We start from the raw sequence: 24,673 nt of genomic DNA on the forward strand, positions 1-24,673 counted from the left end.
CGCGGAACCAATGGGAGCGGCTTCCCGGGAGAGTCCGTGGAGCGCGCGGGAAAGAGACCAATATAAACTGTGGCGGGAGATTCGTTTTCGGGTCCTTGTCCAGTTAAACACCCTCGGTTGGGAAGTCATTGATTGCTCCCCTCTCCTCGCGTTTGAATATGGTGCGGACTAAAGCGGACAGTGTCCCAGGCACCTACAGAAAAGGTGAGGAGGTTGAGCAAGGCAGTGGGGGGCAGGGGGTTCTCCCGGCAGCCCCGCTGCGAGCGGGAGAGGCCAGGGCTCCCCACCGCCCTTTGAGCCAAATGGTCCAGCCGTTCAGGAAGCAGCGGCCTGGCCCCTTTACCAAGAGGGAGGAGCGGCACGGCCAGGGGATGGTTGGCCTGCTGTACTGCATCGCGGGGCTCTCCTCACCAGGTGGCGGGGTCGGGGACCGTGGTGAGAACGTGGCACTGAGACTCGGTGTCGGAACCTTACAGCCCTGTTTTGAATGCCTCCTTTCCTCTCCACAGTGGTGGCTTCTCGAGCCCCCAGGAAGGTGCTTGGTTCCTCCACTTCTGCCAGTAATTCCGCATCGCTTTCGTCGAGGAAAGGTAAAAAGCGCCCCTGCAACCTCTGGAGGAACCTTCTCCAAAGAGGATCAGGCCGGGCACCGCAGTTCTCCTGACCTGCAAGCCCCTTGACCCACCTTGGAATTTATTTTCCTGAGATTCTCACACTCGAGTTTCTTTCTTGCCCTCTGATACAGTGAGGGGGTTTTGGCTGCCTGACAGGTTGGGGTAAAGGTGGGGGTCACAAGGAAAAGAATCTCAGGCCTCAGGGTTAGGGATGGACACGATTTATCTTCAAACCTGTTTTTCTTTCCTAGTTTAGCGTTTTTATTTTTAATACTGACAGATGTCCTTTTCTTGTAGGAGGCTATTTAAGCTCTCTTTTACTAGATTAAGAATAAATCTAGTAGTTGACCGTGCTAATCAAGTTGTCTGCTTAGCTTAAACGTTTTTGTTTTCATTTCTGCATGTTTTTTTGTTTGTTTTTTGGCATGATGTCTGTGTGTGTGTGTTTTCCAACTGTGCAGCTCCTGATACCGCCTTTGGGACATTAGGAGGGAAAACTTGGCCCGATGAAATAGCTTCACACTACTTCTGTGCAAGGAGAGGTTGAGAAAATACTGTGCCATCTGGTGCCTCATTCCTTTCCTAGGAAGTTGAGCAGTTAGGAAGATTAATTCCACAAGGCCTAGTTAAGAACATACAGGAAAGCACTGTGAAGAACTTCATGGGTTCTTAAGTTAACTTAAACTTCCCCCTGTTCCAAATTAGAAACAACTTACCCAAAAATATATGCATGTATGTAATAATTTGCTCTCTTTAGATATAAAGGAGCTGTAGGTCAAAAGTTTAAAGGTGATGAATTTATTGAGAATATTCCATACCCTGTACCATTAAATTCCAGTTAGGGCTACATCCCATTGTCTGGTCCACTGTTGTATTGCCAGAGTCAGCTGAATAGGCCCTTAATGAACTTATGTTAGCCAAATGCACCCCTTAAGGCATTTTAAAGATCTCTATTTTTTTTTAAAGTTTATTTATTTATTTTTGAGGGAGAGAAAGCAGAGGAGGGGCAGAGAGAGAGGGAGAGGGAGAATCCCAAGCAGGGTCCAAACCGTCAGCACAGAGCCAGACCCAGGGATCAGACTCACAAACCTGGAGATCATGACCTGAGCTGAAGTCAAGAGTCAGACTCTTGATCAACTGAGCCACCCAGGTTCCCTTTTTGTTTTCTTTAACTGGTAGAGTTTGTGACAAATGTGTTTAAAGCAAAAGATCGATGTAGTGACTCAGTAATTTGCTCATCTTGCTATTCTAACCATTATTTCATTAGGAGGCAGAAATTTTTCCTCTATATTACTGTTTTAAAATAATCAGGAATCGGGGCACCTGGTTGGCTCAGTTGGTAGAGCATGTGACTATATCACGGTCATGAGTTCAAGCCCTAGATTGGACGTAGAACTTACTTTAAAAAAATCAGGACTTGGATTTACCTTATGAACTGAAAAGGAGCCAAGAGCTTTGAAAAGTGAAACCTAATTTTGTGGAAACTTTCACACTGCTGTATATTTGTTTTGCCTTTCACAGGTGCTTTAAGTAAATGACTTTGTTAAGTAAAATTTTGGTGGTTCACACTACACCGTGCTACCTCATATTAGGAAAAAATGTGTCATGCTTTAATATGACAATGGGTAAGACTATTTGAATAGTTATTTGTCATCTCACGTTTTCTAATTATTTTAAGATGAATGTAATACCATATACTCTTTAGATTTGATGTTAAAGAATTGTTTCCCTTTAAGGAATGGCAGTTGTATCCTTAGTTCTTACTTACTTCCATCTGTTTATATTTTATAGTTGAAAATAAGTATGCCGGAGGGAATCCAGTTTGTGTGCGCCCAACTCCCAAGTGGCAAAAAGGAATCGGAGAATTCTTTGGGCTGTCCCCTAAAGATTCTGACAAAGAGAATCGAATTCCTGAAGAGGCAGGAAGCAGTGGCTTAGGAAAAGCAAAAAGAAAGTAAGTTTCACATTCTGGAATATAAAGAAAATACTTACATTTTTAAAAAAATTTTTTTAATGTTTTATTTATTTTTGAGAGAGACAGAGTGCGAGTGGGGGAGGGGCAGGGAGCGAGGGAGACAACAGAAACTGAAACAGGCTCCAGGCTCTGAGCTGTTAGCACAGAGCCGGACTCAGGGCTCAAACCCATAAACTGTGAGATCATGACCTGAGCGGAAGTTGGATGCTTAACCGACTGAGTCACCCACGTGCCTGAAAATACTTATATTCTTGAAAATAAAAGATAAGTGGAAATTGAGTAACTTTGAAGTTTCTCCCTGAAAAGATAAGAAAACAGAAACCAGAGGTTTTTTCAAACTTGTACTACTCTCTTCTAAGTCACTCCCGAATTTCAAACATCAGTAAAAGGTATTATTTTTACTCCTTTCAGTCACCCAAAGAGGATCAGTTCCCAATCAGAAGATAAGTGCTATATTATTAACCATGAACTTCCTGTCTTTATTTAATTTTTACTGTCTATTTTTTATAATCTTTTTTCAAAAAAGAAATTTCTATGTTGGTTTATCTAGCATCAATTCTATTATGTCCACACCTCAAAAAACCACTAGTTCAGCCTCTATAAGAAATAAATAACCAATGTAGAAAGGTTAGAAAATCCAGAAATTTAGGGGCGCCTGGGTGGCTCAGTCGGTTGAGCGTCCGACTTCAGCTCAGGTCACGATCTCGCGGTCCGTGAGTTCGAGCCCCGCATCGGGCTCTGGGCTGATGGCTCAGAGCCTGAAGCCTGCTTCCGATTCTGTGTCTCCCTCTCTCTCTGCCCCTCCCCCGTTCATGCTCTGTCTCTCTCTGTCTCAAAAATAAATAAAACGTTAAAAAAAAAGAATTTAAAAAAAAAAATCCAGAAACTTGCATCACTTAGAAAATCACAACTAACACCATGGTGTATTTTCTTTCCAACTTCTCTAAAAATACGTAAAAATACGTATTTTTATTTCCAACTTCTCTAAAAATACGTAAAAAATTTATTTTTAAAAATAAAACAAGGTGGGAATAAAACTGCATGCATACAAAGTTGAGTGTACACGCTTTTTAAAGAAGATTATTAAATCATGCTTTTAAGCCTTTAGTGTCAGGAATATGCTCATGACAGAGGTTAAGCAAAAATTCAGCACTCAAAAGTACAATTTTTATGCTGTAGAAACATACCAAGTATCAATAGCGATTATTTCTGGGTAAAAACCTCTCCTCCTACTCATTCAGTGCTACCAACTTTCAACAACAAACATACTTCTAAGAATTGGGACAAAAATAATGCTACTTGAAAAAAAAAAAGAGGCCAAGGAAAGCTGCTTTGTAAAAAATAGACTTATAAATAATAGGATCCAGGCTCTTTAAGCAATTTGGAAAAGTTGCGGTTCAAACACAAATTATTTGACTGGAGGTATGGGGAATGGTGAGCATGGGTGGCCACATGGTGCCATATCACTGTCATTATGCCCCTCAATTTAAGACCCTGCTAGCTCTCTCTCCTGTACCAGCCAGGAGCCTGTGATCATCCAGCACACCAAGCAGCAAGTCTGACCCAGGGCACAGTGACCAACGTGGGCAAGGGAATGGTGGCCATGCTCAGTCTGGGACTGCTGCTTCTGGCACTGCTCTATTGACACAGATTTATTCACGCGTTCCTTTAACTAGTATACCGGGTCCTCTGTCTGAGCCCACAATGTCCACCTGTGCCCTACAGTTAGCAGCCATTTTCCTTGTGGTCTTGCTTGCTTTTCTATATTTCTACTGTTAGACCCAGGCCAAAGAACTCTATTGTTCACCATTGCATATTCTAAAGCCCAATCCATATGGCAACTAGAAGTCCAATGTGACAAGGAAAACATAGGTCTTCATCAGATCTATTAATTCCACTCTTTATTAACACAGAAAATGTGAGTCCCCAATTGGACTGACTTACAGAGAATCTGAAGGATTTCACCAGATAACAAATGCTAATATTAAATCTGCTGGGAGTTTCACGTACAAGACTGAAGAGAGACAAACATTGAAAATTAATGATGTGACCAGGGGCACCTGGCTGGCTCCGACTTCAACTCAGGTCATGATCTCACGGTTCGTGAGTTTGAGCCCCATGTCTGGCTCTGTGCTGACAGCTCAGAGGCTGTAGCCTGCTTTGGATTCTGTGTCTTCCTCTCTCTGCTCCTCCCTTGCTCAAGCTCTGTCTCTGTCTCTCAAAAATGAATAAACATTAAAAAAAATTTTTTTTTAAAGAAATAGACACTCCATGAAATTTTTGGTTCACGTTTTCACACACTGATGCTTAAATGTTACAGTATCCAGTATGGCCATAATAGGCTTAAGATGTGTTAAATCGGGGCACCTGGGTGGCTCAGTCGGTTGAGCGACCAACTTTGGCTCAGGTCATGATCTCATAGTTTGTCAGTTCGAGCCCTGCATTGGGCTCTGTGCTGACAGCTCAGAGCCTGGAGCCTGCTTCTGATTCTGTCTCCCTCTCTCTGTCCCTCCCCCACTCATGCTCTGTCTCTGTCTCAGAAATAAATAAACATTAAAAAAAAAAAGTGTTAAATCAAGTTAAACCTTATTTATTTATTTGTTTGTTTGTTTATTTATTTAGTACAAGTGGGAAAGGGGCAGAGAGAGAGAGAGAGGAAAAGAGAAAAATCCCAAGCAGGCTCCATGGGGCTCAATGCAGGGCTTATCATGAACCATGATATCCTTACCTGAGTTGAAATCAAGAGTTGGATGCTTAACTGACTAATCCTCCAGGCACCCTAGATTTTTTTTTTTTTTTTAAGTAATCTCTACACTCAATGTGGGGCTCAAACCTATAATCCCGAGATCGAGAGTCACGGGCTGACTCATCAATGCTCCACGGACTGAACCAACCAGGCATACCTTTTTGGCAATCTTTACACCCAACATGGGGTTCAAACTTAACAACTCTGAAGTCATGAGTTGTATGCTCTTCTGACTGAGCCAGCCAGGCTCCCCTGTTATGAGATATTTAAAAGGAATATCAAACTATAGAACAGTAACTAAATTTTGGATTTTAATAGACTTGCTTTCATGATCCTGTAAGTTTATTCCAGTTCCCTGTCACTGTTTGGTACCTTGTTCTTTCTCATTCTGATATGACAGGCTAATAGTCAATATTAGGTCTAGAATATATTACAACCCTCTTGAATTATTTGTGACTTCTACTAAGGAAACAAAATATTTGGCAATGTAGCCAAATATGACTACATTGATCATCATAACAATAAAACCTATACTATAGGCTTTCAATTATATGGAGAAAAATTACACATATATTCTCATAAAGAATTTTGATCCATGGTGTAATAAAATTTGTGACATAAAACTAAGTAATAGAGGTTTATATTATTCCTTTAGGCCCCTTGCTTAGATTTGTTTGTTGAAGAAAGTTGTATCTCTTTATTGATAGTAAATCAATAGATTTATTTTTGATAGTAGATAATAAATTATCAGTTTATCAGAAGGGATTCTGCTATAAACTCCCTAATTTATAATCTGAAACATAGCTACTCCTATGGCTTTATTTTTCTCACAGAGGCAGGGTAAAACTCCTTTCAGTTGCATGGGAGGGAATTCAGAATCAAGAAAAACTATCTACTTAACACCTTGAATAGAAAGAACTATGATACGTAAAGTACAGCAGGTCCTTGCCAAAAGTATGCTTGGCTTATGATCGTGTTCATTTGTTAACTTGATTTACTTCCAGGAAAACACAATGAAGACCTCTTGGTAATCTAATAGTAGGTAAGTCAAAGATAGTCTCATACCAAGTTAGAATACCTTTGTTTTAGCTTCCTTCTTTCACTACCTAGCTCTATGACCATTTAGGCTTATGGGATCTAATTTGAAAACTGCTTATTTCAGAATAGATCTCACAGATCTTCATCAGCTCTAAAATTCTGAATTATGGTGAAGTTTTTAATTGACTTTCCTCTATAAAAAGTGTAATGAGTACAAAATGGCTTTGGGGTAATGTAAATTATTTTTCAAAAGCTGCAACTACCATATGCAAACTTAACCAATTTTGAGATTTTTTCCAATTAGGTAATATGTTTATATGGTTCAAAAGGACATACAGTTAAATATGACAACTTGGTATGTTTTCTCTGCTCAAATGGATTGGTTAATTTTTTTGCTTTTTTATTATCACACAGTCCTTACTGTATGAAGGATTGATTATACTGTTTATTAATCCACTTAACCTGTTGAAAGAAGATGCTATAGAATTAGAGATTCCATTTTTAATAAAAATAGCAATATATCCTAAAGGAGAAACACTCATCTGACAACTTAACAAGTAAAATAAAGATTTTGTTGCTCTGGTACTTGGAATTTTTAGGTGTTGGTCAACTAATGGAGTTTAATTTTCTCTCATTTCTATTCACTTGATGAGACCCATTGCACTATTAAGCTTCATGATTTATATAGGTTGATAACTTTTTTTTTTAGCAGTTGATATTCAGGTGACTGAGTTCTCTATTCTTTTCACAGAGCACGTCCTTTGCCACCTGATCACACAGACGACGAAAAAGAATAGAACTCTCTTAATTCATCCTTGACTAATGTCTCCTGTTTATTATTCTAGGATGTAAATTTGGATAAATGTATTTGTTCCAATTAGCTTTGCTGAATAGGCATTTAATTTAAAAAATGAGGCTTATATAGAGTTACTCAAAAGCAAGTAATTATGATATTGGAGAATTTGTAAGATTCGTTATGGTTACTTACCTTGGTATTCAATATAACGCAGTATTTGATTTCTTTTACCTGTTATTAAGCTTCTTTTTCTTGCTAAAAATTAATCATTGAATGGTGTTCTAATTACAAATCTGCTGTATTTGAGATTTTCTTAGATCTTTGTACTGCTGCCATTTTTATTGGCGTTTGATTATTAGAATGGTGCCGTATTTTTGTTCCTTTTATTTGCTTTAAGAAGCAGAGTTAGATTTTTGCACATTAAAAAAATTCAGTATTAATTAAACTGAACCTAACCCTTTTTAAGAAAGAGGGCCAAAGATGCAATGTTGAAGAAATTTGGATGGCTATGTATCTTCTCCTTAAGAGCAATATGGCCTGAGGATTTAAACAGTTGATAAAGTTTCTAACAACAACAAAGCAGGTAAAATAAGAATTTTAGAATTAGACAGGAAGATTTCATAGACTACATTAAAAGAGAGAAATTTTCCTAGAAATGCATTTGATTCAGTATCATAAAATACAACCTTTTGGGCCTGTACTTTTCAAGTTGGAAATCAATAAAACATAAAAGGCAAATCATGCCATAAATCCAGAGGTAGGTCTAGAGTCCTTAGAGCTACCATTATATATTTTAAGATAACCAGGGGTATAATTAAAGAGGTGGGTATAATATAACTTAGTAACTGATATTCTTGCTTCCTTATCACACTTTTTGCTTCCTGATATTCTGTTGTCTAAGTTTACCATGTTTTAACAAGTATGTTCTTTTGAAGTTTGTTTTTAATAAATGAATACTTATTTTCACAATAGATTATCCATTTGTGTGCTTCCTAAGATTACCTCCTACTAGATAGTTCTTTGTTTTTCCTTCCAAATACAAATCAGTGCATTGATCTGATTTTATCAACTTCCAAACTAAGTTTTGATGATTGTAGATTATATTTTTTTGCTTTGTCTTTTAGAGATGGATATTAAACAGAATGTTACCAAATTGAGAGCCAAGTTTTTATCCTTAGTACTTCCTTGATAATTAGTTTTCTTATTAAGGAGTAGCTCAAACCAACTCTATCAAAGTCAAGTTTTGATGGATATGAAATCTGATTTGCTAGTTTTCACTGATGGAGAGAGAAACTTTATGGTGCTGTGTGCAATGAAGTCTAATACTGATATGTAATTGTTTCTAAAGAAATTTGACCTAAAGTACCTAGTCTTTCCAAATATACAACATATGATGATGTCTCACTTTAATTAGGCAAAGATTCCATGTAATCTGTTTCATTGTCAAAACTTTTGTGAAAGATTGGCAACTTAGCCTCTTCTAAACATAAGGGAAGTACAGACTCCCTGTTTCCATTGAAAATTGAATCAAAAAATAAAATTTATACATTAAAAAGATAATTAAACTTAAGTTTGTAATTTCATACCCTTCACAAAGTTAATCTGGTTTTTCTCTTTGGTTTGTTAAAATTATGTTATATTATTTATTTATTTATTTATTTATTAAAAAAAATTTTTTTTATTGTTTATTATTCTTGAGAGAGAGACAGAGAGACAGACAGAGAACAAGCAGGGAAGAGGCAGAGAAAGAGGGAGACACAGAATCTGAAGCAGGCTCCAGGCTCTGAGCACTCAGGACAGAGCCGGATGCAGGGCTCGAACTCACAGACCATGAGATCATGACCTGAGCTGTAGTCAGCTGCCCAACCGACTGAGCCACCCAGGCGCCCCATGGTTTGTTAAAATTATTAATACTAGTGTAAATATCTTTGCCAGTGATTAAAACTACTTTTCTGGGATTTTTGAACATTGTGAGGATCATATGTATTTTGTGTTTATCTAATTTCACAAAGGAAGAGCAATGCTGTAGTGAGAGTTGTACAGTGTGCTCAAAGAGTTATTTATGGACAAATGCTTATTTTTTTAAAAAGCAGAAAATAAAGCCTAAATTAACTGAACTTTTCCATATATATATATATATATATATATATATATATATATACACACACTGCTTACAGATTTCACTGTACTTAGAATATGTCATGCTAATTCACTTTTGGAAAAATCGAATGTTCAGCTGGGCCTTGGTCCAACCAAAATTGTTATAATGGTTCTTTTTACCTTTGAGGATAGCATATGGAGGTGGAAGAGATCCTTACTAAATCAAAACTTCATTGAACAAGAACTCGTCTTGTTCAACTAAAGCCAGTTACAGCTGTTCATTAGGTGAACTGTTTTATTAGTTGGAAACTCTAATTATGAAAAATGTTATGAGTTAAAAATTAGAATTTCTCTAATTCCCCTCCTCTTGGTTCTGTCCTTGAAATAACGCATAACAACTTACTCCTTCCACATTACAACCTTTAGGTATTTCAAGGTAGCTATTACATCTTTAGCCTTTAGCCTTCTCTTCCTAAGGCTAAACATTGTATTGTTTATATCACATGTATCTTAAGTGAGTCCTTATGTTAGGAGCTATGTCTTTTGTGTTATATATTGCTTAGACATTTAAGTAGTAAATTGGGCTACATTTCTTCTAGCTGATCCCAAGTATTCACTAACTGTTACACTCTAGTTTTGGTATCGTTTAGAATATTTAAATATTAATTTACTTTAGGAATACTTAAATATTAATTATTGAGTAACAGTGTTAGTGGGTTTTTTTTTAATGTTTACTTGTTTTTGAGAGAGAGAGAGTATGAGCCGGGAAAGGTCAGAGAGAGGGGGAGACACAGAATCTGAAGCAGGCTCCAGGCTCTGAGCTATCAGCACAGAGCCCAATGTGGGGCTTTAACTCACCAGCTGTGACATCATGGCCTGAGCCGAAGTTGGCCGCTTAACCAACTGAACCATCCAGGCACCCCTGAGTGTTAGATTTTTTTTAATCATTTAAAAAAATTCTTTACTTATTTTTAAAATAATCTCTATACTAATGTGGAGCTCAAACTCATGACCCGGAGATTAAGAGTTGCATGCTCTTCTGACAGCCAGCTAGTCTCCCCAGGTTTTTAAAAAATAAATGTTAGAGATCCTAATTTTTTTAAGTTAATTTATTTTTGAGAGAGAGAAAGAGAGAGAGCGGGAGAGGGGCAGAAAGAGAGAGAGAGAGAGAGAGAATCCCAAGCAGGGTCCACACTGTCAGCATGGAGCCCGATGTGGGGCTCAAACTCAAACAGTGAAATCATGACCTGAGCCAAAACCAAGAGCCCAACGCTTAACTCCACCACCAAGGAGCCCATGATACCCTAATTTTCTTAAATGATTACAAGGGACAATTAAAAAAAAAATGAAAAAAGCTTTCAAGAGATTGGGGGAAAAGACCAGAGGTCCCATATTGATCTACAGGATGAAAGAACTGTTCTGACTTTGAAGGCTATTTGACATCTAGCCCAGATCTGAGAGAACTGTCTTAGTTATGGTTCATATTAAGAAAACTCCTCCAGTACTGCTCACAAAATCCTAAAAATGTAGTTAAACCCACATAGCTAGTTTTAGGTGTGGATTTTGCTGCACAACTTTAGAGGTCTCCAAGCAATGACTATGCTGAAAATGATAGAATTATAGAAGTTATATGATGACCAGTTAGTAGTTAAACGAGTTATTCATACACCTATACAAAAGCAGCTGAATTGTAAAATAGAACTGTAGGAAGAGAGGATTTAAATGAATGCTTTAATAACTCATTTCCTCAGGCAGTGGGAAAAATGAATGATGCACAGGAACCTGCATTTCTATACTACTACGTTTAATCTTAACTACCCAATAAAGTATTTCTTTCTATAGAGCACATTTACCATAATCATGTTTTAAGGTTTAGAGACATCTAAGTCCACCATAGTTTTAGATAAATCATTGCTCATTGGGCTCAATAGTTTTATTTGTTTTTCTAATTAAATTTTTTATTCTGTTGGCAATTGAAATGCTATCATCTATTTTGTCATGTCACAGGTTTAAAACTTGTCATCCACCTACAGCCAGGTTTGTTTTTTTGTTTTTTTAATTTTTATTTTTTTAAGTAATCTCCATACCCAACGTGGGACTTGAACTTGCATGCTCTACTGACTGAGCCAGCCAGGCACTCCTTTAAAAGCAGCTATTAGTTACTGGGTGTATTCAGATTCCACTTGAAAATTTTGTGTGTGTATACTCTCACATATTTGCATGTCCATGGCAAGGGTAAACCACCTACTACTGACTTTTGATTCTCAAGTGATTTCCTAAAGCTTTTGCTGAACTGTCTAGGGTAAACCAATTTCATGCCGTCTCATGTGTACAGGAAACCAACAGACCTGCTCTCTTTTAAGTTACCAAAGCTCATTTCCTCTGCCTCAGATGAGGTGAACAACAGTTTAATATTGGTGACTAAGAGGCTATCATGACCAATAAAATGAGGCCAGCAGTTGCAAGCACATTCATGGCCATGGAATAGAGAACAGATTCAGGAGCTACTCAAGCTTTACTGCCTTTTTTTTGTTTTTTTAAGTTTATTTATTTATTTTGAGAGAGAGAGAGCAGGGGAGGGGCAGAGACAGGGAGAGACAGAATCCCAGGTAGGCTCTGCGCCCGTGCAAGACTTGAACTCACCAACCCTGAGATCATGACCTGAACCGGTATCAAGAGTCGGATGCCTAACCAACTGAGCCACCCAGGTGCCCCCAAGCTTTACTGTTTTAAGCAGACATATTCAAGATAAGTAAGTCCATCCAAGATTTGTACTAATTTTTTTCTGAATGCTCAACTACATTTCTCTGAATATTTAACTACCACTGATATGGGTCATTTTTCTTTTTTATTTTCTTTTTATTTTTTTAAATGTTTATTTTACTTTTGAGAGAGAGAAAGAGACAGAGTGCAGGCGGTGGAGATGCAGAGGGAAAGGGAGACACAGAATCTGAAGCAGGCTCCAGGATCTGAGCTGTCAGCACAGAGCTCTACATGGGTTTGGAACTCAAACTGTGAGGTCACGACCTGAGCGGAAGTCAGATGCTTAACCCACTAAACCACCTCAACACACCCCTGTTACGGGTCAATTTTCTAAAGATATGATTAATCATATTGGGTTTTATGATAGCCCATAGTTTCCTCAAATACTTTCAAAACCCAGATCACCCTGACAGAAGAATAAATGAGGTCTCCTAACATTTTCCTTCTCCACAGTGTAGGTATGAAAGTTTATTTTGAGTGGAGGATTAAACGTCTTCCTCCTTCCCCAGTTTGATTACTGGCTTCTTTTGACCTTTTCTCATTTTTAAGGATCAGAATTATTCTACTCGATTGATAGCCAATCGTTGTTTTTCCTCCATTTAAGCGAGGTTATTTCCAGATCGTACACAAACGTATGCAATCCTCACAGAAGAGAGGTGAAGACAAAACTTTTCTCACCATTCGGTTTCAGAGGCTGTCACAGGAGAACCAAGTGCCTGAAAAAGCTTTCGTAGCATTGAAGATTTTTTAAAACCCAGTTGAAACATAACTGAAAATCCACAAGAGGGAGATGCTTGCTAAATCGCCAGAAAATAACTCCTACAAGGGACCAGACAGAGCCTTAGGAAGAGCCAATAGGTCGGCCTGGGACTCAAGGCGGGAGGGAGCAGGTGTATACAGTGGCTGGAGATTGGCGGGGGGTGCCGCAGCTGAAGGGAAAAGCAAGTTGGGCTGCGTGTCTTTGGTACCTAAGAGTGTGTCTCGTCTAAGACCAGGAGCAAAAGGTAAAAGGGTGTCGCCAAAGATGAGCACCCACTCCTAGCTACCTTCTGGTAGTCCCAAAAGAAATGGGGGTGGTTGTCTTTGAAGGTACTTCCGCTTAGCAACCCCACGCGGTTGCTAGGGAGGGGCCGTAGCCTGGATGACCCGGAAGTGATGGTGTCCATTTCTCACTGCCTGCTTTAAGTTCGTCCTATCGGGAGCGCCAGGGTACTCTGTGCCCGGCCGAGGGTGGGGCCAGCACTAGTGGTTCCGGCTCGGCTTCTATAGCCCCTCGGCTCCTCGCTTTCCCCCTCCCCTCCCGCACCTCTCCTCCCTCCCGCTCCTGGGAAAGAGAGGAGCCACCGCTGCGGGTGGGTAGGGAAGCACTCGGAGCCTCCGGGAGGGGACCGAGCCCGCCCCTTCTGCGCCTCTGAGTACCGCCGGACCAGGTACTCACTCCGGCTTCGATGGGGTCCGGGAGGCAGGAGCCTGAGGGTGTGCGTGTCTGTAGGGGCTGGTGGGGGGCCCTTCTCCGGGTTGGGGAGGGGGCCGGCGGAGATCCTGGGTGGGGCGCAGGCCGGCGTGTTTGTGGCGGCTAGCGGGGGTGGAATGGAGGGTTTGGGGGACCCCGCTGGCAGAGAGTGTCGGGTGGCCAGCTCGAGGTTGTGGAGGAGGCGCCCCCTCGGATGCAGAGTTCGGCCGGAGTGGACCGGGAGTTTGCCCCCTGGAGGATTCGCTCTGAAAGGGGGAGCATCCTCGGGCCAAAAGGGGAGCATGGACCTCGTCATAGTGGTTAGGGCAATTCCTTGCTTCCCTTGCCTACCCTCCTGAAACGGAGCACTGCTTTCAGGGTTGTGGGGGGTTGTTAGTCGGCTGGGCACCGCGGGGAGCCGCCCTTGGCTGAGCTAGGGCAGAAGAGTGGGTAAGGAGACCTCTCTCCACCCAACTTCCGTGTGCTTCTTCCACTTCTTCCTTTACTGCTCTCTCGCCCCAGAGTCCTTATCGGAGCGGTACCCCCAAGTGGGCAAACATCACAACCTATATGAGAGGGTGGAACTGGGTTCGTTGCCCCTAAATGATACTTCAAATGTTTGGAAAGTGCCAGAATGGCATATTTAACCAGGTATCCCAGCTCGATATTGAATCTGGTATAAATTGTCTTAGAAAAGTGCAGTACGGAAAAGCACCAAACTACAGGCTAGTCGGGTATAGCCTTGTTTGGTAGATATGCATGTTTGTAAAAAATAGGTTGGAGGAACTATATAGATATAGAGGTCTAGGCGAGACATGTTGAGGCAAGCCTCTTTTTCCAATCTGTTTCTTATCTGCCTATAAGCCTGTTCTAGTTTAAATGAAGCAGAAAGACCCTCTTCATTTATATTTCAATTAGCGACTGAATTGTAGGTACTATGGTAATAGATGTCCCAGAATAGATAGGTAAACGTTCAGAGACTAGATGCTCTGCTTTTGAGCCTGTCTCTTAATCTTTTAAGGAGATAATTGTGGTCAAGTGGAAGTATTGGCTTTGAGATAGGTAAATCTGGGATTGAACCCAGACTATGCCACTGGCTAGTTGTTGACCTTGGGCAAGTCATGGGACCTACCAGAGATTTAGTTTCTTCGTAAGCAGAATGAGTAAAAAATTTTACCAGTATTTTAAGAGTGTGTGTGTGTGTGTGTGTGTGTGTGTGTGTGTGTTGTATTTAAAGAACAGTCCACTTCAAATGGAAGCACCTTCTAACTGAAAGATCAGTTATTATCATTAATCTCACACAGTCAAGGTAGCCCAATTTTGTGGAATGAGGTTTGAGACAGGAAGTGAATGGATAATATTGCAAAAGCATATGTATACAACAGGGCTTTCAATGGCTTCTAGAAATTGATCATAAGTAGCAGGAAATTCAATGATCAGATGTTTCTGTAAACTCTAAATAAAGGACAGTATATGCACTTACTGAAGTGAGCAATATTGTTTCTCTCAGATTTTTCTCAGATTTGTAATGTGTCTAGTGTAGATTGATAGAAAGATATTTAAAGAGTAATGTACAGGGGAGGCTGGGTGGCTCAGTTGGTTAAGCTGCCCTCTTCGGCTCAGGTCATGATCTCTTGGTTCATGAGTTAGAGCCTTGTGTCAGACTCTGTGCTGACAGTTCAGAGCCTGGAGCCTGCTTCAGATTCTGTGTCTCCCTCTTTCTCTGCCCTCCCACTGCTCGCTCACTCTCTCTCTGAAACAAATAAACATTAAGAAAAAAGTAATGTATATAAATGTTTTAAAAGTTTTTAATTCCAGTTAGTTAACATACAGTATTATTTTAGTTTCAGGTGAACAATATAGTAATTCATCACTTCCATATGTACAACACATAGATATTTTGATTAAGTTCATATGTCTCTGCAGAGAATTAAAATTGGGGCATAAACTAGAAAATAGTTGCGATTTTAAGATTAACATCAACATCAGTAGCATGACTCATCTTAATTAGACTTAAACTATTAGCAGTACTTATAGAATTCTTATGTGTAATTCTGTAAAACAAGTGAAAATGGAATGAATTTCTGCCTTTAAAGCCTTCATGAGGAGAATGTAGAACTAAATCTCAGAAACTGTCTTTATGTTGATCACTTTATAGATTTAAAATGATACAGTTACACATAACCCATTATATCAGATTACCAAATAATATATTTTGCTTTGTAATGTAAGCTGTAGTTAATAATTTTTAAATGTACTTTATACTCAGTATAAGTCAAATCATTTGCTTTAATAAGATTTTTTATGTGTGGAAAGTGGGCATAAAGTTGGTAATTCATTATCACTTTTTAGAGTGGTTTATAGGTTTTACATATTTTAAGAGAAATTTTCAAATAAATTTCTTTCCCGTGTCTCTGTTCACAGAGTTCAACTTTTTTTTTTTTTTTTTTTTAAATAAAAGTCTGAACTCTATGGAGCATTGGGTGGCTTAGTTGGTTAAGCGCCCATCTCTTGATTTCCGCTCAGGTCATGATCTCAAAAATAAATAAACATTAAAAAAAAAAAACAACTCTCTAACTATATTGCATGCTCTTTGAAGTAGAAATACTATCTTAAATTTTATCTGCCATTGCAGCTACATAACAGGCACCAAATAAATGTTGGTCCAATTGAAAAATGGCTGGATATATACAGACCATTAGGACACTTCTCAGTGAGCTTTTCTACTCAAAGTATGTGGTCATTCCAAGGATCTTTGCAGTTGTCCTTTAGGAAATTTGCTTGTCAGGAAATCTAAAAAATGACTAAACCCTTTTCAGTATACATCTCTTGGATGGTCTCAAAAAGTTTGAGGAAAGATTGGGAAGGTTTATATACCACATACGAGAATCATGTAAGGAACAAAGTACAGTTAATTTTATCAGTGCTGCCAAATTAGTAGTGAAAGAGTTACCGTGGAAATGTTTTAAAAATGCCAAACAGTGCTTTACTCAAACCAAATGAATATTCTTCCAGAGCTTGTTCCTATTTTAAAGTATATTACTTTCTGCAGATATGATTTGGTCTCTAATAAGGATAAATAATCACTGTATAAAGAAAAAAACGGTTGATATCACAGACAAACTTTAATATCGCCAGTCTTGGTAGAAACTGCTTCAATGGCTTTAGATAAGTGGAAGTAGATTTTCATGAAAGAACTGTAGAATTTGTGGAATGATAGTTTTTCTCTTTTTAACATCTTTCTTATCTCTACTCATTTCTGCCTAAGATAGAAACTTTGAGACGCTGGGAGGGGGAAAAAGTGAATTTACTTCAGAATTACCATTTTAAGTATGTGGATTACTTATTTGGAGAGCTAAATTGGATTTTGACATTATTGGGATTGTGTTCAAGATGGACTCAGGGAAAAAAAAAAATCAGATGCCATCTGTTTCAGATTCCTTATTCCCTCACCCCTTCGTGTTTTATGGCTTTGAATTCAACAGATTATTTTTCAAAACTAAAAATCCTCAGTAGATTTAGTTTATATAATTTCAGCTATATCAATGAACATATAACTAATAGAACTTGCATATTTATATTGAGTTACACAAAAAGATCACAGACAATGGTTAAAAGTAATTTAAACTACCTGACTATTAAGTAGCTTCTTGTATCTTGGTCATCATTGACTTAATAAACCATTTTTGTCAGAAATACTTGTTGGTGGAAGTTGCTTTAAAAAAAATTGGGTAATGGAGTTACAGAATAAATATTTTTTAGTCCTTGATGTTGCCACTTACAGAAGAGAAGTTTCTGCTGAGGATTTTTTCATTTTAGTGATAAGTCTATTTAAACTTAGGCTTTCAGCAGGGAGTTTGGCCTTACCATATACCAGCTGCTATTGTTTTCATCTAAATGGCACCATACACTTCATAGGGCGCATACTTGCCATTTTTCAGTTTGGATCTTAATAAATCCTGAGGATAGGCTTTTGGGTTTACTGAGCTGGAAAAGACCATAACTTGTTTAGGTTATAGTACTTGGCACCTGGCATGGACCAGAAATACCCAAGCATCTTTGAGAAACTATAAAGTAGTACCAGTGTAGTATCTGAGACATGGCCTGAAGAGAGACCAATCTGGATAGAAGAGAGCCATGTTTTATCTGCAGCAGGAATATTCTGGTATTGTAAGAGCACTGATGGACTGCCCCTGTATCGTTTAGTCTGTTCCTCACCAGAAGCTCCAAGTGTGCAATGTAGTTATGGCAAGGGCTGGGGTGTCAGGGATGGGAATTGTTCTTCAATAATTGCTAACCCATCACAATGGAGGCGTAGACATATTGGGGAAAGGGATATTCTCTTGGATTTTGCCTTGGCCAGAGAAGCTGACTGAACAGGTAGCCATTGCCTTTGCCATCCAAGAGGACTTGGTACTACCAACACCTCTAGGTGCCGGGTAAGCCTGTCAAAACAACGTGGTTTGATGGCTTCATCAAAATAACAGGTAAATTTTCCAAGGAACAATAGCATTGGACCCACATTGATTTCTATAGGTTACACTTTTTTTTTTTTTAAGTTTACTTACTTATATTGAGAGTGAGAGAGAACAGGAGCAAGGGAGGGACAGAGAGAGAGGGAGAGAGAAAATCCCAAGCTCCGTACTGAGCATGGAGCCAGATGTGGGGCTTAATCCCATGACCCACAAGATCATGACCTGAGCCATTATCAAGAATCAGACGCTTAACTGACTGCCACCCAGGTGCCCCTTTGGCTTACATTTTCTAACCTAGAAAAAGGGGTGTTGAGGACTTACGGGCCTCTGAATAAATACCATGCATTTATGTTCCTCTTAATAAGCTTATAAATACGCTTTGTCTTCTGGTATTAATGAGTCACGTGAAAATGTGTGTGCGTGTGCACGCGTGCACCCATGATAATCACTGGATCTCATTTTAATTCTTCATCCCAAATTGCTAACCATACCTGTGGTGAAGCAGCTTCCTAGCTGGACTTTTTCTCCATTTCCTAGAGGTCACTCTCTCATGTAAGTGATAGTGAGCAGGGATATAACCAATGCCAGGAAAAAGGCAATGAGATTGAAATAAATTTTTTTAAATTTATATAAATTGATTTAAATTAGATTTTATTTCACGTTAATTTCTTTAATTTTTCTCAAATTTCTGTAGCCTAAAGTAGTGATGTCTACTGTTTGAGATGTGGATGCCCAGTTTTTTTTATTCAAATATTTTTTTTCACAGTTTTAGATTTACAGAATAATTGAGCAGATAGAGTTCCATATCTCTCCTTATCCACAAAACTGCACTCCCTCCATTTCCTCTATTATTAACATCTCTTGTTAGTGTGGTACATTAGTTACAATTAATGTACCAATATTGATAACATTAACTGTAGTTTCGTTAAGGTTTACTCTTTGTGTCATATAGTTCTGTGGGTTTTAACAACCTCATAATAATATGTATCTACAGTTTTATATAGAAGAGTTTTTACCACCCTAAAAATCTGTTGTTTTTTTTTTTATATTTATTTTGAGAGAGCACATACACACACGTATGGGGTGGGGGGAAGGACAGAGAACTAAGAGAGAATCCCAAGCAGACCCTACTCTGTCAGTGCAGGGTCCAATGCAGGGTTCAATCTCATGAACTGTGAGATCATGACCTGAGTTGAAGTGTGACGCTTAACTGACTGACCCACCCAGGCACCTGTTTTTTGCTTTTTGTTTTTTTAATGTTTATTTATTTTGAGAGAGAGTGAGAGCGAGAGAGAGCTAGCTAGCAAGTGACCATGTGTGTGAACGGGAGACTGGCAGAGAGAATCCCAAGCAGGCTCCTTGCTGTCAGCCCAGAACTTGACATGGGACTCAATCTCACAAATCCTGAGATCATGACCTGAGCCAAAATCAAGAGTCAGATGCTTAACTGGCTGAGCCACCCAAGTGCCCTCTAAGTTGTATTTGTTAACTAGAATTCACTTTCAGTTTGCTTTATTAACTATCCTTTCCTGGACTTAGAGGACACCTTACGTTATCCAAAGCATCTTAATCTTAATTGGTATTTTGACCTTCAGATATTCTGGTTATCTGAGGTATGATGCAAAAACTGTTTATAAACTCCATATTTGGTAGGTTTTAATTTGCTTTTTCACCTAGTTAATTAATAATAGACCCAAGGGACAATCTGTGTGAAAGCACTTACACTTTGTAGAGATAGATGCTCTCCAAATCAATCAGGGTGTAAGCTCACTTTGTTTTTAATGGGATCCATCTGGTTAATGCTTGTGTTTCTTGACTTTCATAGATTATGGGATCATAAAGCTAAAAGAAAACATAGAGATGGTCTAGTTAGACCCTTTCACTTTTTAGTGGAGATTACTGAAATGCAGGGAGACTAAGTGACTCACTCAAGATGATCTAGCTATAAAGAGTCAGACTGGAACACGTATCTCCAGACCCCCAGTCCAGTCATCTTTTTTTATAGTACACAAGTTCATTCATTTTAGTGAATGAAGAAATTATGATTTTATAAGAAGTACATTTTCTAGAAATTCTATACTACGTAGTGAATTCAAGATTTTGGTTGAATTCCTAGTTAATTTCTGAAATGTTGAGTGTGTATTTCTTAAAGTACCGGTGTCACTGGATCTTTAGTTAAGAGCAAATTTGTCGTTTTTCACATTTTAGATAGAAATCGGCCAATTAAAAAATAACAAAGATATTATAGCTTGTATTTAGTAAGCACACTTTCGGCTGCATTAAAATGAATCTTACTGTATTTTTTTTTGCACAGTGGAGATAATTTGTTAATATTTAATGTCATAAAGCAACAGTGGAATTCTGCCGTATGTGGTACTGTATAAAGCTAGAGTGGAGTGTTATGTAAAACTAAAAGTATGGATTAATTTAATATGCATCTGGTAAATTCAGGGCTTGAAGGATGCACATCTGTTGAGAAAACAAATCATAGAACTATTCAGAGCTTCAGCATCTTTAAATATGTGTGCTTTGATTCTCTTTAACTGTTTTGAAACAGTCTTTAATGAATTCAAAAAAGGCTATTTGCTGTAAGGAAGCAATTGTGAAGCCATTTATGATGCTATTAATCATTTTATTCTCCACAGCATTTGATACATTAGTATTTTTCTTTCCAATTTAGTTATTGGGGAAAGAGTTAAATGATCACCATAACAAAATAAGCTTATTGCAAAATAGTGTTTAAAAAAAAAGAAAAGAGGTGGGTGCCTGGGTGGCTCAGTTGGTTCAGAGTCCGACTCTTGGTCCGACTCAGGTCATGATCTCAGAGTTTTGTGAGTTCGGGCCCCATGTTGGGCTTAGTGCTGGCAGCACAGAGCCTGCTTGGGATCATCTCTCTCTCCCTCTCTCTGCCCCTCCCCCACTCACGCTGTCTCTGTCTCTCTCAAAATAAATAAAGTTAAAAAAATTAAAGTGTTACTCTTCTTTCTCCCTCCCCTTAAAGAGAGAAAGAGAGAGAGCATAGTTTCCTAATTGGGATAAATTAGAAATAGTTTAAAGCTCTGACTTCTAATTTGAATCCATAATCAATGAAGAAGTGACCACAGAGTTCCTACTGTGTATTCACCATACTTGTGCTTTAGGAATATAGAAATTGAAGATAATAATATTTATTTGGAAAAACAAGACTTAAAATGGAAGGTTGAGAGTAATACAATGTGATAAGTAATTAGGTGCAAACCTGGTATAATCTGGGAATACTGTAGGAATTAGGAGGGAAGAACATTCAGTTCATAATTCTAATGGAAATCAGACTGAAGGTAAAGTAGTGGATCTTGGCTCTGGCAGCTGTTTAGAATCACTTGGGGAAATTTTTCCCAGAATCAGTTGAATCAGAATCTCAGGGGTGGTGAGTCCATAGTTTGTGAAAAAGCTTTCCCAGGTGATTATAATGTGCAGGCAGTGCTGGGAACCACAGGTTTAAAAGATAGATACGATTTGAGTAAGCAGGAAAGTGTTTTCAGGCAGTAGAGCTAAGCAGGGAGGGGGAATTGGGTGCAGCCTGTGAAAAGACTAATCCAAAGCTGTGTGGGCCAGTTAGGGAGTAGGAAAAAAATAAGCTTAAGGAGGCAGAATGGGGTCATATGTAAGAGCAGGACTTCTCAAAGTGTGGTTCCTCAACCAGCACCATTAGCATCGCCTGAACATTTATTATGAATGCAAATTTTGTGGCCTGCTCTAGACTTACTGAATTGGAAACTGTAGGGGTGGGGTCTACCAATCTATTTTAACAAACATTCCAGATGTACACAAAAGTTTGAGAACAGTTGTTAATAGAGGGTAATGAAAGGCAGGCAGAGGAAGTTAGATTTGATGTTGGCAATAAGTAGGGACCCAGTGAAGGTTTTTTAGGCTGGGGGAGTAACAGCATGCATTTGTATGTCTGAAGGCAAATCTGATGGTGATGTGCAGAATCCTTTGGGATACTAAAAGATATGAATGAAGAAAGCCAGCTGAGGAGGTACAGACATAATCTAATGATACAATCAGGCAAGGCCTGTTCTAGCGAATTTTTGGTGAGAACACAGAATAGTCATAACAGTGATGACAGTTTGTTTATGTCATGGGCAGTATGCTAACTGCTTTGGACACATTGTCTCCTTTTTCTCACAACAAACCACTGCTGTGTGGCTATTACTACAATTTTACAGATTGGGCAATGAGGCCAAGAAAGGTAGCTAGCTCCGAAATTCACATGTTGGTAAGTGGTAGACACAGGATGCCAAGTTCAAGTATCTCTAACCTCTAAAGCCTCTTTTGAAGAAACAACTAGTAATATCTGGAGACCAAGAAATAAAGGAGAAGATTGACTCAGAAAAGTTTTAATCCTAAATGTCAGATAGCAAAGGGAAGTCCCTGTCAGAAGGGAAATAGTGCTTACACTGGGTAACACGGCAAGTCAGAAAACTTGAAACTATTTTGTAAAAGTGATTGTGAAAAATAACTAAAGGAAATTTTTGTATTGTGCTTTATAGGTATAAAGTTTGAAGTAATTTGGGATAGCTGAGTTTTCAGGTTTTGTTTGAACTTTTTGTTCATGGTGTCTAAATTAGCCACCTCATCCAGCTTTTAAAAAATAGCTTTTAGGGGCACTTGGGTGGCTCAGTCCGTTAAGCTTCTGACTTTGGCTCAGCTCATGATCTCATGGTTCGTGGGTTCAAGCCCTGCCTAGGGCTCTGTGCTGACAGCCTGGAGCCTGCTTCATATTCTGTGTCTCCCTGTCTCCCTACCCCTCCCCTGCTTGTTCTCTTTCTCTCTCGAAAATAAACATTAAAAAAAATTTTTTTAATCTTTTAGATTTTATAGTAAATAAGTCTGTGAATAAATTATGTTTGAGAAGCTTTCTATAATACTCTTTAAAAAAAATTTTTTTTTAATCCTTATTTATTTTTGAGAGAGAGAGACCGAGTGTGAGCAGGGGAGGAGCAGAGAGGGGGACACAGAATCCAAAGCAGGCTCCAGGCCTCAAGCTGTCAGCACAGAGCCCGACATGGGGCTCGAACTCACGGAACTGTGAGATCATGACCTGAGCTGAAGTCGGACGCTCAACTGACTGAGCCACCCAGGCGCCCCCTATATATAATACTACTCTTATCTCCAGAGAAATACTGTGATTTAGAAAAAAGTCAGGAGCATTTTTTTTAAGTTTATTTATTTATTTTAAGAGAACAGAGTGAGTGGGGGAGGGACAGAGAGAGAGAGAGAGAGAGAGAGAGAACCACAAGCAGGCGTGAACCTCGAATTCATGACCTGACCCGAAGATGGACGTTTAACCAACTGAGTCACCCAGGCGCCCCTCACTCAGGTTTTAATCTCAGGGTCGTAAGTTGAAGGCCTTTTTGGGCCCCATGCTGGGTGTGAAGTATACTTAAAAAAAAAAAAAAAAAAAGAAATATCTTAGTGTTGGGGTGCCTGGCTGGTTCATTTGGAAGAGTGTGCAGCTCTTGATCTTGGCTCGTGAGTTTGAGCCCCACGGTAGAGATTATGGAAAAAAAAAAAAACACCTTAAAAAAAAAGAAATAGGGGCACCTGGGTGGCTCAGTCGGTTGAGCATTTGACTTGGGCTCAGGTCACGATCTTACAGCTCACGAGTTTGAGCCCACGTCGGGCTCTGTGCTGACACCTCAGTGCCTGGAGCCTGCTTCGGATTCTGTGTCTCCCTCTCTCTCTGCCCCTAACCTACTCACATTCTGTCTCTGTCTCTCTCAAAAATAAATAAACATTAAAAAAATTTTTTTTAAAAAGAAGTATTTCAGTTTTATTTTTAGTTGAGAAGTAAGAAATAGTACAAAAACTTGACATGTTTGGGTAATTGTTTTCATAAGATGTTATTAGTTTCAGTACCCTCTTACTTTACTTATTGAGGTAAAATTCACGTGACGTAAAAGTAGTCATTTTATTTATTTTTAATTTATTTTTTTTAATTTACATCCAAGTTAGTTAGCATATAGTGCAATAATGATTTCAGGATTAGATTACTTAATGCTCCTTACCCATTTAGCCCATCCCCTCTCCCACAACCCTTCCAGTAACCCTCTGTTTGTTCTCCATAGTTAAGTCTCTTATGTTTTGTTCCCCTCCCTGCTTTTATATTTGCTTCCCTTCCCTTATGTTCATCTGTTTTGTCTCTTAAAGTCCTCATATGAGTGAAGTCATATATTTGTCTTTCTCTAATTTTGCTTAGCATAATACCCTCTAGTTCCATCCATGTAGTTGCAAATGGCAAGATTTCATTCTTTTTGATTGCCGAGTAATACTCCATTGTATATATACACCACATCTTATTTATCTATTCAACCATCGATGGACATTTGGACTCTTTCCATACTTTGGCTATTGTTGATAGTGCTGCTAACATGGGGGTGCATGTGTCCCTTTGAAACAGCACACCTGTATCCCATGGATAAATGCCTAGTAGTGCAATTGCTGGGTCTTAGGGTAGTTCAATTTTTAGTTTTTTGAGGAACCTCCATCCTGTCTTCCAGAGTGGCTGCACCAGCTTGCATTCCCACCAACACTGCAAAAGAGATCCTCTTTCTCCGCATCCTCGCCAACATCTTTTGTTGCCTGAGTTGTTAATGTTAGCCATTCTGACAGGTGTGAGGTGGTATCTCCTTTTGGTTTTGATTTGTATTTCCCTGATGATGAGTGATGTT

The 24,673-nt window shown here is 39.0% G+C and overlaps 2 protein-coding genes across 13 annotated transcripts in view; both read left to right on the forward strand.

Annotated features, from left to right (window-relative positions):
• On the forward strand, positions 1-8,140 carry PCLAF (PCNA clamp associated factor). Of its 2 annotated transcripts, XM_019441817.2 has the most exons (5): positions 1-204; positions 510-590; positions 2,406-2,568; positions 6,340-6,377; positions 7,125-8,140. In XM_019441817.2, exons 1-4 carry the CDS (start codon positions 159-161, stop codon positions 6,350-6,352), a joined length of 303 nt encoding a protein of 100 aa, XP_019297362.1. In that variant the 5' UTR covers positions 1-158; the 3' UTR covers positions 6,353-6,377; positions 7,125-8,140. The 2 variants fall into 2 exon arrangements, with proteins under 2 accessions (XP_019297362.1, XP_019297361.1); XM_019441816.2 differs by lacking the exon at positions 6,340-6,377.
• Positions 8,141-13,235: 5,095 nt separating this feature from the next.
• CSNK1G1 (casein kinase 1 gamma 1) overlaps positions 13,236-24,673 on the forward strand; it is a 174,780-nt gene continuing 163,342 nt past the window's right edge. For 3 of the 11 annotated variants that reach the window (XR_008417065.1, XM_053888965.1, XM_053888971.1), the window contains exon 1: positions 13,237-13,462. The gene's annotated coding sequence lies outside the window, so the exon portion shown is untranslated. Of the gene's footprint in view, positions 13,463-17,295; positions 17,973-24,673 lie in introns of those variants that run through there. The other 8 variants (XM_053888962.1, XM_053888969.1, XM_053888970.1 and 5 more) reach the window with 5 other exon arrangements.

This window comes from Panthera pardus, unplaced genomic scaffold (genome assembly GCF_024362965.1).
Source record: "Panthera pardus isolate Hobbes unplaced genomic scaffold, ASM2436296v1 HiC_scaffold_24, whole genome shotgun sequence".
Classification (NCBI taxonomy): Eukaryota; Metazoa; Chordata; class Mammalia; order Carnivora; family Felidae; genus Panthera; species Panthera pardus.

What these genes read in the sequence shown, in the direction of transcription:
- PCLAF (XM_019441816.2), top strand. Translation starts at nt 159, where the DNA reads ATGGTGCGGACTAAAGCGGACAGTGTCCCAGGCACCTACAGAAAAG. An exon ending in ATCGCTTTCGTCGAGGAAAG is followed by an intron (nt 591 to 2,405) that starts GTAAAAAGCGCC and finishes TATATTTTATAG; the next exon opens with TTGAAAATAAGTATGCCGGA. An exon ending in TTAGGAAAAGCAAAAAGAAA is followed by an intron (nt 2,569 to 7,124) that starts GTAAGTTTCACA and finishes TTCTTTTCACAG; the next exon opens with AGCACGTCCTTTGCCACCTG.